Raw genomic sequence first — 14,312 nt, 5'->3', positions numbered from 1 at the left:
GTCTAAGAGCATATCCAGTCTGGCGATCAGGGAGACTATGAAAAGGAGGGGGAAAGCTGCTCGCAACCCAAACCTGCCTGTCTAGCTTCTTTTAGGTTGCCTAGCAATGGATGCCAACCGTCTCCCCCATTCTAGAAGGTTTCTTAGCAACCCAGTTTCTCACCCTCGGTTGTTTTCAAGGTTTCCTGTTAACTAAATGAATGCTAAGTTCTGCTCTTTCTCCTCCAAGAAATTTTGCGGCCAAGGATCTCTTTGGAGACCTGGGTCTCATTGGCCAGAGCTAATCACATGGCTTTGTCTAACTTCAAGGGAACTGGGAAATATATGTGAAGCACACGGAAATTTGGTGAGCAGTCCATGTCCCTACGACAGTGTTTAAATAAAACCTCTTTGACAAGGTGACATATGAGCAGAGATCTGAATAAAGCCAGAAGCTAGTCATGCAGATATCTGGAGAAAGATCAGTCAAGACAGAGAAACAAACAAGTACAAAGGCTCTGAAGCCTTGAGATAGGAGTTTGCCTGATGTGCTTGGCTCATTCTAGGAATAGCAAGGATGCCAGTGTGGCTGGAGTAGTGAGTGAGGGAACGGAAGAAGATGAGATCAAGGAGGTAGGTAAGGTTGTGGGGGAGGGGCAACCGTAGGTCCTAGTAAGAACTGGTTTGGCATAGTCATTGCTGCGTAACAGACCGTCTGTCAACTTAATGGCCCAACACTGTTTTATTCTCTCTCAAGATACTGTGGGTTTACGGGATTCAATGGGATAATTCCGCTCACACGATGTCATCTGGGGGCTCGAGTGGGCTTACACGTCTAAGATGACTCACTTACACGATGCTGTTCATTCAGTGTGGTGTTTGGTGTTAGCTGCGGGCTGGGAGTTTGTCTGGGGTGCCAGCAGGAGCACCAGCGTGTGGCCTCTCCATGTGGCTTGGGCATCTTCAGCGTGGGGACTGGAGTCCAAGAAGGAGCTTTCCAGAAGGGAGTGTCCCAAGAGGGAGAAGAAGAAGCTGGTCTTCTTGAAAGCTAAGTCCAGAACAGGCACGACATTGCTCCCACCACATTGGGTTGGTTGAAGCAGTCACCAGGGCCAGCTCTGAAGAGAAATAAACTCCAGCTCTTGAAGGGCAAAGGGACAGAGAGTTCATGGCCACCTTTATTCCACCAGTTTTCTCCCTCTTACCCTGAGTAAGATGAGATGTCAGTACAGGGTTTGGGGCAGGGAATGAGACTCCCCTATGAGAATCTGACTCATGCTTTAAGGATCCTTGTGGGGGCGCCTGGGTGGCTCAGTCAGTTAAGCGTCCGACTTCAGCTCAGGTCACGATCTCGCGGTCTGTGAGTTCGAGCCCCGCGTCGGGCTCTGTGCTGACAGCTCAGAGCCTGGAGCCTGTTTCAGATTCTGTGTCTCCCTCTCTCTGCCCCTCCCCCGTTCATGCTCTGTCTCTTTCTGTCTCAAAAATAAATAAACGTTAAAAAAAAATTAAAAAAAAAAAAAAAAAAGGATCCTTGTGGCTACAGTGTAGAGAAGGGACCCAATAGGGGGGCAGGGCAGAAGCACTAGGTGAAAAGGGATAGATGATGGAAGTCTGAGATGGCAGCCATGCCCAATGTAGGGCCCTGGCAGCAAGTTTGTCCCACTGACACCTGACTGTCCAATAAGGTGGCCACTAGCCACATGTGACTATTCAAACTTAAATTTAAGGTAATTAAGGTTGGGGCGCTTGGGTGGCTCAGTCGGTTAAGCGACCGGCACTTGGTTTCAGCTTGGGTCACGATCTCATGGTTTCGTGAGTTCAAGCCCCACATCGGGCTCCGCGCTGGCTGCTGGGAGCCTGCTTGAGATTCTCTCTCTCCCTCTCTCTCTCTCTGCCCTTCCCCCACTCGTGCTGTCTCTGCCTCTCTCAAAATAAATAAACTTAAAAATTAAAAAAAAAAAAGTACTTAAGGTTAGGGGGCACCTGGGGGGCTCAGTCGGTAGAGCGTGTGACTCTTGATGTCAAGGTCGTGAGTTCAAGCCCCACGTTGGGTGTAAATCGTACTTCCAAATAAATAAATAAATATAGGGGTGCTGGGGTGGCTCATTTGGTTAAGCATCCGACTTCAGCCCAGGTCATGATCTCACAGCTCATGAATTGGAGCCCCACATCGGGCTCTCTGCTGTCAGCACAGAGCCTGCTCCAGATCATGTGTCCCCCTCTCTCTCTGCCCCTCCCCCACTTCTCTCTCTCTCTCAAAAATAAACATTTAAATAAATAAGGTTAAATAAAATTCAATTCATCAGTCACACTAGCCCCATTGCAAATGCTTAATAGCTAAATATGGCCTGTTCAGGCAGCACAGATCTAGGACATTCCCTTCTTTGCAGAAACTTCTATTGGATAGCACTGGCTTAGTGAACCTTCTCACCTCTTACCGGGTTCTACATCTAAAGTCTTTGACTACAATATCCCACACTCTGACCTCAGACTCCCTTTCTTCCCATCCACCTATTTTTGGACCTCACTGAGCTCCTCTGTCTGGAACCCCTGCATCTTCTGCCCCACCTGTCCAGGAGGACCTACCCCAGGAGCTGGGGTACCAGCAGCCTCTTTCTTCATTCCCAGGTCTCCTGACACTGCCGAAGAAAGTCACAGCCGCGCACGCTGTGGCTTCTACAGATCGTGGCCTCAGAGCCATCAGAGCAAATTCAGATTCTGCCACATTGTGACTGAATGACCTCAGGCAAGTGGCGTCATAAGGTTGCTGAGAAGATAAATTACCCTGGCACATAGTAAATGCTCAGTAAGTGATATCCGTCCCCACCAACACCATCATTATTACTGATCATTCCAAATCTTTACCACCCTTTAAAAATTGTGGTAAAACATACATAACATAAAATTTCTCCCTAATGATAGTACATGCACGATGTTGTGCATCCATCACCGCTATCTCGTTCTAGAATATTTCTATCACTCTGAAAGGAAACCCATTAAGCAGTCACTCTCCATTCCTCCCTTCCCCTAGCCTCTAGGAACCACTAATCTGTTCTCTGTCTCTGGATTTTCGGACTCTGGGTATTTCATATATATGGAAACATACAATATATGGCCTTTTGTGGCTGGTTCACCACCCTTTTTAAGCCTCCTGTTGAACTAAAACTTCCTTTTTATTTCGTATTTTATTTTTTAAGTAACCTCTAAACCCAACGTGGGGCTCAAACTCACTACCCCACGATCAAGTTTGGCAGCAAGTTTGTCCCACCGACACCTGACTGTCCAATATGATGGCCACTAGCCACATGTGACTGTTTAAAAAATTTAAAGTAACTAAGATCAACTCCAAGATCCAAGAGTCGCATGTTCCACTGACCGAGCCATCCGGTACTCCTAAAACCTTCCTCTTTCTTTTCTTTTTTTTTTTTAAGTTTGTTTGTTTCTTTGTTTGTTTGCTTAGAGAATGCAAGGAGGGGTGGGGCCGAGAGAGAGAGGGAGAGAGAGAATCCCAAGCAGGCTCCACACTGTCAGCGCACAACCCAACATGGCACTTGAACCCATGAGCCGCGAGATCCTGACCTGAGCCAGAATCAAGAGTCAGACACTTAACCGCTTAACTGACTGAGCCACCCATAAACCTTCCTCTTAGTGGATGATGTTTCTTGTTTTTCTCCAGAGCATTCGATTTATCAGATGTCGTCACTCAACTTCCTACCCTTGTCACCTATAAACTAAGGTGACCATACTAGTATTAGGGACAATTTGTTGAGTTATTACTCTGGTCCAGGTGCTACACTAAGGGTCTTATAAGAACACCTCATTTCACTCTTACAACTCTTCTGAAAGGCAACTACTAATATTACCTCTATTTTACGGTCAGGGAAACTGAGGCTCAGAGCCGTTAAATCATGGGAGTACCAAGTGGCAGAACCAAGATTCAAACCTGGACCTGAAAGACTCCAGAGTTCAACTCACAACCGCTACCTTGTATCTCTTCTCAGTGGCCACCCTCTCTCCTTTCCCCCGGTCTCAGAGAATACTGGATCCTTCCTGTGCTGGCTCAAGGCCAGCCTATCCTCCTGTACGCTTGACCTCATCCCTTCCTGTTGCCTCCAGAACTCCCAGAGCCCTCTCCACTACCATCGGAGCTGAAACTGACTTGAACAGCTGTGGACTGGAATCATCTGGTTGCTTCTTCACTCACTTATCTGATGCCTGAACTGGAATGACTGAAAGAGCAAGGTCCGCTGGGAATAGTTGCTTCACGTGGGCTCTCCATGTGGTTTTGGCTTCCTCACAGCATGGCAGCCTCAAGGTAAACAGACTTCTTGCATGGCTCCTCTCGTCTCCAAGAGCTAGAGTTCCAGGGGAAGTGCACGTCCTTTTTTTTTTTTTTAACGTTTATTTATTTTTGAGAGACAGAGACAGCATGAGCAGGGGAGGGGCAGAGAAAGAGGGAGACCCAGAATCCGAAGCAGGTTCCAGGCTCTGAGTTGTCAGCGCAGAGCCTGACGCGAGGCTCGAACTCAAGAACCGCGAGATCATGACCTGAGCCAAAGTCAGATGCCCAAACCCACTAAGCCACCCAGGCGCCCCCCTGCATGTTCTTTTATGTCCTAGCCTTGGGAGTCAGAGCCTCACTTGTCCCAGGCAGTCATCAGCTCACCCAAGATACTAACAGAGGGTACGTGGACCCCAGCCCTCCATGGGAGAAGTGCTAAAGAATTTGTTGCCATGTTTTAAAACCGGCACAAGTCGTTTCCAATGCTTCTTCAGCTTCACCTCCTGTCACTCTTTGAGGCCTTTAGTTTGGGGCTCCAGGACTTCCTGTCTCTGTCCATCTGTCTGTCTGCCTGCCTCTGTCTCTCACACACACACATAGTTAGACTAAGTAGTACCTGTAAAGCACTTAGACAAGCCCTTCACACATAACAAGCAGCATATATTTGTTACTATTACTAGTCTGTGTTCAGTGAATGTTTGTTGAGCTGCCTACTCAATGCCAAGCAATACGTGAGGCTCTGGGATACAGCAATGAACGAAAAAGATCTGGCCTCATCTCGCAGAGTTCATTCATCCCTGTGTCCCTGCCCCCAGCACATGGAGAGATAGAATGCATGCTCAAGGCATGAAGGCATGTTTGTGCAATGGTGCCTGAAGAAGCTCAGAGCAGTGCGGTGACTTTCCTAAGAGCACACAGCAGCAAGTGTGGGACAAAACCAAGGCTGTGGGCACGTGACAAGGAATGAAGCAGACACAATTGCCAAGGCCTGGCTGTCCAGAGAGATGGCCCATAGGCACGCGCTGCCCAGGGTGGAACTCGCAGTAGGTTAGAAGCAAGAACAAGGGAGGCCATCTCATTGGCTCCTTCCAGAGGAGACATGAAGCTTCTCTCCCAACCCCTTCTCCCCAACCCCAGCTCCCTTCTCAAGATGAGAGGGGCTGATCCTTAGCAAGGGACAGGGGCTCAAAGAGGAAAAGAGAGTGGAGAGAGGATAGGGGACTCAGTGAGAGGTGAGGGCCCCAGGGAGAGGTAGGGGGCTCCTGAGAGCGAGATGGGGCTCAGCCATGGGTGAGGGCTGAGAGAGAGAGAGCTGGAGTCTCTGGAGAAGGGGGGGGAGGGCTCTGCAAGAGGAGCGTTTGTCTACTGGCTTAGGGGCTCCATGCAGGGGACGGAGACCCAGAGAGGGGAGTGAGGCTACAAGGAGGAAGTGAGGGCTCAGCGAAGGCGAGGGTCTTCAGGCAGAGGGATGGGAGATTGAGGGAGTGATGGAGAGTCAGATGTGGAGTTTCAGGGGCTGCGGGAGGGGGTGGGTTCCAGGGAGGCCTGGGGGTTTCCGCGAGGGGTCTGGGGTCTCAGAGAGAGAAGGGAACTCTGGAAAGAGACAGGGGCTCTCCATCCTGCAGGGGTGCGCCATCTGCAGAGCTAGGCCGTGGGGCGGGCGCCCCCCTCCCACCCTCGTGTCACCCCCGCCCCCGACTGCGGCGCAGGCGCCGACAGAACCAGCTTCGGCTCGGCTCTCTCGCTCCGGCTCCCGCTCCGCGGAGACCGCAGGCAGAGAGGTGAGCTCAGCCCTGCTCCGCGCGGGGCCCGACCCCCCACTCCGCCTTCTCCCGGGTTCCGGGGAACCCCACCCCCGCCCGCATCCCCAGCACGGCCACGTCCAGCCCCGGACGGGACGGCGGCGCCCAAGCCTCGGCGTTGCCTCGGGGTTTAGGAGGTGAGGTCCCAGAGAAGCAGCAGGGGGCAGAGGTCTCACCAGCCGCCTCGCCCAGAGACCCCTCAGGGCTGAGAGGATGGGAGGAGGCTTCAGAGGACAAGACCCGTAGCCACCTCTCTCCTAAAACCCATCCCCACCCCTCCGTGCCTCGGTTTCCCCCTGGGAGAAAGGATGCAGTTAATCTCGCCCAGGGAACCGGTGGTCCGGTCAGAAACAGTGGTGCGGTGGAGAGAGGGGAGGAACTGGCCGGATTTCGCTGGCCTCGCCCCCCAGGAGGGAGCCCCTACTCCCAGCCTGGGCTGCGCCGGACACTGAGGCGGGCGGGTCTGGGGGTCTGGGAAGGAGAACTGAGCGAGGCCGTGCCGGCGAGAGATTCCATCCATCTTCAGGCCGTCCCGCCTGTCACTCTCGCGTACGCCTCCCTCCGCCGGCCTCCGCCGCAGTCTCCCCCCTCGGACTCTGCAGCCCCCTCCTCTTCCCGCTCCCCCCCCTCGCCGAGCTCCTCCCTCCTCCCGCCTAGGGACACCTCCCCAGCGTTTCCTATGGCAACCCACGTCCCGGGTATCCGCGCGGTGTCCCGAGCATCCTCCCTCTCCCTCCCCCTGACCGCCCGACCCCCTCCCCGCAACCTCGGCAGGGGAGGAGGAGGGGCCAGGCCGCCGGGGAGACAGCGCCAAGGTCACCTTCCTTCCCCATTGCCAGCAAGATTGAGTGATTAGGTGTATTTGGGGGAGAGGGGCCGTGAGAGTTGCAGGGGAGGAGCTAATCCAGACCAACAATTCCGGGGCGTCCCCTCGGGGCGTCCCCTCCCTGCCCCTTCCCCTAGGGTCTTTTAATAGTCGCCGCTTTGACTCTGACTGCCCCTCTGGCCCCCATGCATCCCCCTCTACCCGGGGCCTCCAGAGAGCCGCGGCCGGGGGGAGGGTCCCTCGCTGGCCACACCCCCTGGGAACCCCGCCCCCCACCTCTTAGGGAGATTCCTGTTCTCTCCAGGGACCACTCGCCCTCTTCCTCCGTCTTTCGTTTTTGGTCTATGCCTTTTCCCATCCTCTGTCCAAAGAAAAAAAATTGTGCCCTTTCCTTTTCTTCCTTTTCCCCGAGTTTTGAGTGAGGATGGTGAAGAACCGCGATTTATAGACAGGCCTTGAGAAGAGCCCATCTGGCGCTTGTGTGGATCCCTGGGGACTCCAAGAATCGCCCCAACACACGCTTATGCTCTGCGTGTCTTTGTGTGTTGTTTGTCTGTGGCGTGTCTTTGAATGTGGGTGTCTGTGTGTCTGTTTCTGTGTCCTGTGCGTGTCTCTATGTGGTGTATGTGTGCCTGCGGGGGTATGTTTCTGCCATGTTTGTGTATCCGTGTTGCTGTGTGTCTGTGCGTCAATCTGTGCGTCTCTGATGTGTGTGTGTGTGTGTGTGTGTGTGTGTGTGTGCGCGCGCGCGCGCGCGCGCCTGTCTGTACAGTGTATGTGTGTGCTGGTGAGTCTCTCTATGCAGGAAACTGAAGGCCACATTGATTGGAAATTGAGGGGGAGGAGGGCTAGAAATTATCTTATCTTTCAGTAGAAATGCCTTGCTTTATTTTGTTTGAAGCTGTTAAGGGGTGTTGGTGCAGGAGCCCAGTCCGTCCCCCTCACAAACCCCTCTTTCCCCCAAACCACCCCTCTCCCCATTCCCCACTTTGGTTTTAGTCCTCTCCGTGTGTGCATACGCAAGTACTTTCCGTGACTCAGTCCTCAGGGTCTCCATCTGTGAAAAGAGAGATTCTTAAGATTAGCGGTTGCCAGAGGAGGGGTGGGGGGTGCAGGGGGGGCAAAACGGGTGAAGGTGGTCAAAGGTACAAACTCCAGTTAGAAAACAAGTAAGTTACGAGGACATGATGTACAGCATGGTGACTGCAGTTAATAATGCTGTGCTGCATATTTGAAAGTTGCTGAGAGAGTTGCTCTTAAAGGTTCTCATTACAAGGAAAGAAATTTATTGGTAACTACGCATGGTAACAGATGTTAACTAGACTTATGGTGATCATTACAAATACCAAATCATTATGCTGTACACCTGAAACTAATATGATGTTATATGTCAATTACACCTCAATAAAAACGTCTTATTAAAAAAGAGGGGCTCGGGGCGCCTGGGTGGCTCAGTCGGTTGAGCATCCGACTTCGGGTCAGGTCGTGATCTCACGGTCCGTGAGTTCGAGCCCCGCGTCGGGTTCTGTGCTGACAGCTCAGAGCCTGGAGCCTGCTTCTGATTCTGTGTCTCCCTCTCTCTCTCTGACCCTCCCCCGTTCATGCTCTCTCTCTCTCTGTCTCAAAAATAAATAAACATTAAAAAAAAAATTAAAAAAAAAAAGAGGGGCTCGTAGATAGGTTTCCCTAGAAATCTAACAACCCTTGAGCCTCAGAGGGCCCCTGGCTTTCACCACGTCTGGAGTCAAGATTTCCTGGGACTTGGAGGCTGTTGCTTTGTGAGGGGCAGCCCTGGGGAGGGATTTTTTTTTTTTTTTAGAGCCTTGCACCTTGGGAGCTCGGCCTGATTGGGCAAAGTGTCAGCCATGACAGTCACCCCCAAGAGTACCCTGAAAACGGGGAAGATTTTGAGGGGAGATAGGGATGAGAACTTCTTACTCCAGATATGAAGCTCAAAAAGTTTAGGATTAAAAATAATAATGAAGAAATTACAGGAATAGTAACTGCAACAGCTGCCATTCCTTGGCCTCAGATACAGTGTGAAGCGGGTGTGATTATCAGCCTTGCTTTACAGATGAGGAAACCGAGGTTTGGAGAGGTGGAAGCATTTGTCTAAAATCACACAGCCAGGAAGTGGTGGATCTGGGATTCCAACCCAGTCAGTCAGGCTCCCGAACCCACAGTGCCAGCCACTGGGTGGCTTCCAGACTAAACAAGTACAATTTGTTGGCGCCTACAATTGTCAAGCACTGGGCTCAGTGTTCCTGCGCATTGGCTCATTCACAGTGTACGTGGGGAAAGACAAACCAGCATCTAGAAAGCCGGGCTGTGTTATGAGTGTGGGTTATCTAAAATGGGAGGAAGAGCGGAGGAGGTACAAAGATTCAGGGGGCCTGGGAGGGTTTCACTGGGCCCTCTGCCCACTGCACCTTGCTTCCTCCACAGAGATCCATGATGCCAAACTGTGACCGTTCCTGCGGCTGTAGCCGCGGCCCCAACGTGGAAGACGGCAAATGGTATGGGGTCCGCTCCTATCTGCACCTTTTCTATGAAGACTGTGCAGGTATGGCCCTCAGCGATGACCCTGAGGGGCCTCCTGTCCTGTGTCCCCGCCGACCCTGGCCCTCACTATGCTGGAAGGTAAGGCCAGAGGAGGAGCAACTCATGTGATTTCCTGTGACTGCAGAGAGGACATGGGATCAGTGGATAGAAAGGAGAGGGATGATATAGCAGATATAGGCGTCTTGCTTGTGCAACAAACAACAACAGCAACAAACACCCAACTGGGGGGAGGGGTGCCTGCCTGGCTCAGTCGGTAGAGCATGCGACTCTTGACCTCAGGGTCATGAGTTCAAGCCCCACCTTGAGTGTGGAGCCTACTTAAAAAAAAATTGCCAAATGGCTACTGTTGATAAGTCATCCAACACCATACAAATTTGGGGCGCCTGGCCGGCTCAGCCGGTAGAGCGTGCAGCTCTTGATCTTTGGGTTGTAGGTTTGAGCCCCACACTGGGTGTAGAGATTACTTAAAAATAAAATCTTGAGGGGCGCCTGGGTGGCTCAGTCGGTTAAGCGTCCGACTTCAGCTCAGGTCACGATCTCACGGTCCGTGAGTTCGAGCCCCGCGTCGGGCTCTGGGCTGACGGCTCAGAGCCTGGAGCCTGCTTCCAATTCTGTGTCTCCCTCTCTCTCTGCCCCTCCCCCGTTCATGCTCTGTCTCTCTCTGTCTCAAAAATAAGTAAACGTTAAAAAAAAATTAAAAAAAAAATAAAATAAAATCTTGAAAACACACACACACACACACACACACACACACACACACACACCTCAAATGGATTTAAACAGTAGACCAGAGGTGGAGCAACTTCAGGTAAGGTTCCATCCAGCAGTGCAAACCGGCACCCCGAGGACTCAAGATTTCTCTTAGTCTTTAGGCTCCCCTTGGCGCCCCCATCCAGGTGGCCCCTGCTAGGTTTCAGGATCCCCAGGTAGCTGCTACCTTGCTGACCCACTGGGTTTCCCTCCACACTACCCACGGGAAATCAGAATTTCCTCCAGCCTTTCCTTCAGAAACAAAAACAAAAACAATGCTTTTCATTTCCGGAAGTCCTGTCAAGCATTGCATTCGCTCTGACTGGGTCACTTGCCCATCTCTCAACTGATCACTATGGCCACAGGGAAAGTAGATACTGACTGGCATGAACTGGGGTTCATCTCAGTTAAATCCTACTGTGGTTTCACAGTGATATATTGGGGTACTGTTGCCAGGCCGGGGAAGACAGGGGGGAAACAATCGGTGTCTCTAACCACCAAGGAGAGAGGTCAGTCAGGGCACACAGTGTGGGGAAAGGTGTGGAGATGGCAGTAAGCTGAGTGCCTACCCTGGGCGTAGCTCTTTGCTAAATACTGTACAGAGACCGAGGCAGGGGTCCCTTTCCCTCTGCTTTCAAATGGCTTCTCTCCAGGGAGGGAGGCAAAGTGTCAAGCTATCTACAGTGAATGCACAACCCCAGGCCAAAGGATCAGAGGGTGCCAGGAAAGGAGATACTGTCAGTGCCTGGGGTGATCAGAGAAGAGCAAAAGAAAAGTGAGTCCGTAGCTTAAAATTTTGAGCATCTTCTAATTCCCGGGCAGGGAGCGAGGCTCTTGCGCACAGAGAATTTAAGATGCGGTCCCTGTTCTCTAGCAGCTCCTAGCTGTGCTTCGTTTAGTCATTCTGCAAACATTCCCTCAGCTCCTGCTTTTTACCGGCACCATGCTAGGAAGACACCGCGTGACCCAAAACAGACAGTGTCTGTTGTCATAGCTCCCTGGGCCCTCTTTCCAGCGGGGCAGGCAGACATCGCTTACACGGTAACAAAAGTACATGTGCAAGGGGCATCTGGGGGGCTCAGTTGGTTAAGTGTCCAGCTCTCGATTTCAGCTGAGGTCATGATCTCACCGTTTGTGAGATCAGGCCCTGAGTCTAGATTCCGTGCTGAGCACGGAGCCTGCTTGGGCTTCTCTCTCTCTCTCTCTCTCTCTCTCTCTCTCTCTCTCTTGTCTGCCCCTCTCCCACTCATTCTTGAGCGTGTGTGCTCCCTCTCTCAACATAAATAAAGTGTAGAAAATAAATAAATGGGCAAGAAAGTAGATGTTCAAGTGTGTGCCAAGGTGAGTGCACTGAAGAACAAACGTGCAGTGTTTGTATGAATCCAAAGCAGGGGACGTGACCCACTCCAGGAGCATCCTGGAAGGCTTCCCTGAGGAGGTGAGGTTTGAGATGAGATCTGGGGGATGTGTAGGAGTTATCCCAACAGAGAGATGGGGGTAGATGGGACAGAGAGAAGAGATGGGGCCTAAATAATGATGGCGGGAAACTCAAGGTGGGCAGGAGAAACCTACTAAGTGGTTCCTAAGTGGGAGTCGGGAAGGACATTGATCAAGGGGTCTCAAGATTCCCAACAGAACATGATATCTTGTGCCCCTCATCAGTTAGGTCCTAGAAGGTATGTTCTGTGACTCCCCTGTGATTCCCATCTCTAAGGTTAGACCAAGGAGTTACCTTTAAGTCCACTTGGGATCACCTTGGGGCCCCCCCACTGACCCTGACTACCTCCCAATCTGTCTGCCTCTCTCCAGATCAGCCTGTCTACGGGGACCCTTCTTCTGTTGCTGGGTGTGGCGGCCCTGACCACTGGCTACGCAGTGCCCCCCAAGCTGGAGGGCATCGGAGAGGGGGAATTCCTGGTGCTGGATCAGCGGGCAGCCGATTACAACCAGGCCCTGGGCACCTGCCGTTTGGCAGGCACGGTACTCTGCGTGGCAGCTGGGATCCTGCTGGCCATTTGCCTGGTTTGGGCTGTGGCTGGCTGGCTGAGCCAGGACACCAAGGCAGAACCCTTGGACGCCGAAGCTGATGGCCACGTGGAGATCTTCGGGGACGAGCCAGAGCAACAGCTGTCCCCCATCTTCCGCGATGCCAATGGCCAGTCTTGGTTTTCACCACCTGCCAGCCCCTTTGGGCAATCCTCTGTGCAGACCATCCAGCCCAAGAGGGACTCTTGAGCTGCCCACAAGGCTAGAGGGGGAGCCAGACCTGGGATCTGGACCATTCCTCTGTCCCATCACACCCTGCCCTCCAACTGTGTCCCTAACTTCTCCTTGAGAAGCAGGTCCCTTTCACTTATGCCCCCATAAGATCCAGCTCCAGGTCAGAGAGGCTGGAGCTCAGATCCCAGTGCCCCTTCCCAGGGATTGGGCCCCAACTCATCCAAGATGCCAACTTTCCCCAAGTCCTCCCCAAACTTCCCTCCTTTTCAAGGCCCTTCAGGAGTAGAAAACATCCCCCTTAATCTATCCTTACTCTACTCTGACCTTGGGCAAACCCCTTACCCTTGCAGACCATCAGTTCCTGTCTATGTACTATGAGGGGATTGGCTCAGATTCTGGAGTTCCATGACTTTCCTATTCTACCCAGATAAAAGCATTACTCTCCATAGGCAATGTTGGGGGGAAAGGTGGTAGGGTCATCCTCTTTCCCTAAACCCTTCATCTGTCAGCTGCCCCAGGATGCCTGAGGATGGGTCAAAAACCCCCACTTGGACTTCTCCAGGATGGTGCGAAAACAGTCACCTCCTTCAGAACGTTTTCGACGTCCATTTTGGCATCAGAGCCCCTCATTCCCCCCCCCCCCCCATCGTGGGCTATTATTAGCCCCAGTTTACAGATGAGGTGACTGGGGGAGGCTGGCAGTCTGCAGGAATTAGGACCCACATCTTCAGCCTCCTCCTGGGCCAGCTCTTGTTCTACACATATGGAACAGGGGACCTGCTGGACACCTTCCTGTCTTCCAGGGGGCCTCAAGGGTTGGGGGACAGTTTGGGCCCAGAGAGCCTGGCTGGAGGCTTGATGGTCCCTGGTGGCTCAGAAGATGATTTGGACATGCGTTTAAATGGTTTATAAGAGCCAGGGGTCAGGAGAACTGGGATGTCTTTGCCGCTGAAAATCCACTCATCTAGAAACCATCACCCACAGGTTACCCACAGGTCCTGACCTCACCCTGTAACAAATGTGCCCTGCTGGGCCCTCAGCAAGCACCTCCGTCCTGCAGCCTCCCTGGCCAGACGCATCATCTCCATTCTCACCACTAGAGGGAGCTCCAAGACAGCCGGAGAGAGGCGCCGATGGCCTCCGCCCCATACCCTCCCCCCTCGGTCGCACCTCCAGCCTGGAGGGGGTCTCCCGGGAGGGTCCTCCGTTCTCCCCCACCCGGCCGGCACTACTGCCCTGGTGCCCCACGCCCCTTCCCCATCCTGCCCACCCCTTCTGTGTTGCCTTCCCTTTCAATAAACAGCTGGGATGGATACTGACTTTGCTTCTTTTCTCCCTGAGCTTGGGACAAGGGTAAGGAGGAGAAAAGGCTGTTAAAGCACCTACCAGGTGCTGGGCACTTACATCCACTATTTCGCATTCACCTCTCACGCTAATTCTCCGAGAAAGGGGACTATTGTTTTCGTTTTACAGATGACTTAACTAATGATCAGAGAAGTGACCCAAGGGTGGGTTTACATGCTAATTTGTTGGGAAGGAAATTTCTCCAGCATCCTCACTGCTCCCATCCCCGAGAGGGATATGAGGCCAGGAGTACTGGGAGAGAGAGCCGGAGCCAAAGCTGGGCAACAGGAACAGCTAACCCCTACTAGCACTTAAGGAACACCGGGCGCTCTCAATGCCTTACAAACAGATTATTTTCCCCAAACCCTGCTCCCAGGCTGCAGGTTTGTATTTCCAACTGCCTTCGCCTGAGGGTTGAGGCCTCGCCCAACTATCCCAAACTGTTTCTGTCAACCCTCCCCTCCAGATCCACCCCTGCAGGAACTACCCACCCCCAGCCCCCTGCTTGCTCTAGCCAAACCCCTGGAGCGAACTTGGCTCCTGTCTT

General features: G+C 52.6%; 1 protein-coding gene across 3 annotated transcripts; it reads left to right on the top strand.

The window, feature by feature from the left end:
• Nucleotides 1-207: 207 nt before the first annotated feature.
• On the top strand, nt 208-13,749 carry NRSN2 (neurensin 2). 3 transcript variants are annotated; one of them, XM_060614540.3, is made up of 4 exons: nt 208-346; nt 4,096-4,294; nt 9,335-9,529; nt 12,011-13,749. In XM_060614540.3, the coding sequence occupies exons 2-4, from the start codon at nt 4,205-4,207 to the stop codon at nt 12,434-12,436; spliced, it is 711 nt and encodes a 236-aa protein (XP_060470523.1). In that variant the 5' UTR covers nt 208-346; nt 4,096-4,204; the 3' UTR covers nt 12,437-13,749. The 3 variants fall into 3 exon arrangements, with proteins under 3 accessions (XP_060470523.1, XP_060470518.2, XP_060470526.1); XM_060614535.3 differs by lacking the exons at nt 208-346; nt 4,096-4,294 and adding an exon at nt 5,910-6,042; XM_060614543.3 differs by lacking the exons at nt 208-346; nt 4,096-4,294 and adding an exon at nt 6,049-6,200.
• The last annotated feature ends 563 nt before the right edge of the window (nt 13,750-14,312 follow it).

The sequence above is a fragment of the Panthera onca genome, chromosome A3 (genome assembly GCF_046562875.1).
Source record: "Panthera onca isolate mPanOnc1 chromosome A3, mPanOnc1 haplotype 2, whole genome shotgun sequence".
In the NCBI taxonomy this organism is placed as follows: Eukaryota; Metazoa; Chordata; class Mammalia; order Carnivora; family Felidae; genus Panthera; species Panthera onca.
The sequence above is the reverse complement of the archived record's forward strand: the minus strand, read 5'-3'. Positions and strand labels throughout refer to the sequence as shown.

What these genes read in the sequence shown, in the direction of transcription:
- NRSN2 (XM_060614540.3), top strand. Translation starts at nt 4,205, where the DNA reads ATGACTGAAAGAGCAAGGTCCGCTGGGAATAGTTGCTTCACGTGGGCT. An exon ending in CACAGCATGGCAGCCTCAAG is followed by an intron (nt 4,295 to 9,334) that starts GTAAACAGACTT and finishes CTTCCTCCACAG; the next exon opens with AGATCCATGATGCCAAACTG. An exon ending in GGCCCTCACTATGCTGGAAG is followed by an intron (nt 9,530 to 12,010) that starts GTAAGGCCAGAG and finishes GCCTCTCTCCAG; the next exon opens with ATCAGCCTGTCTACGGGGAC.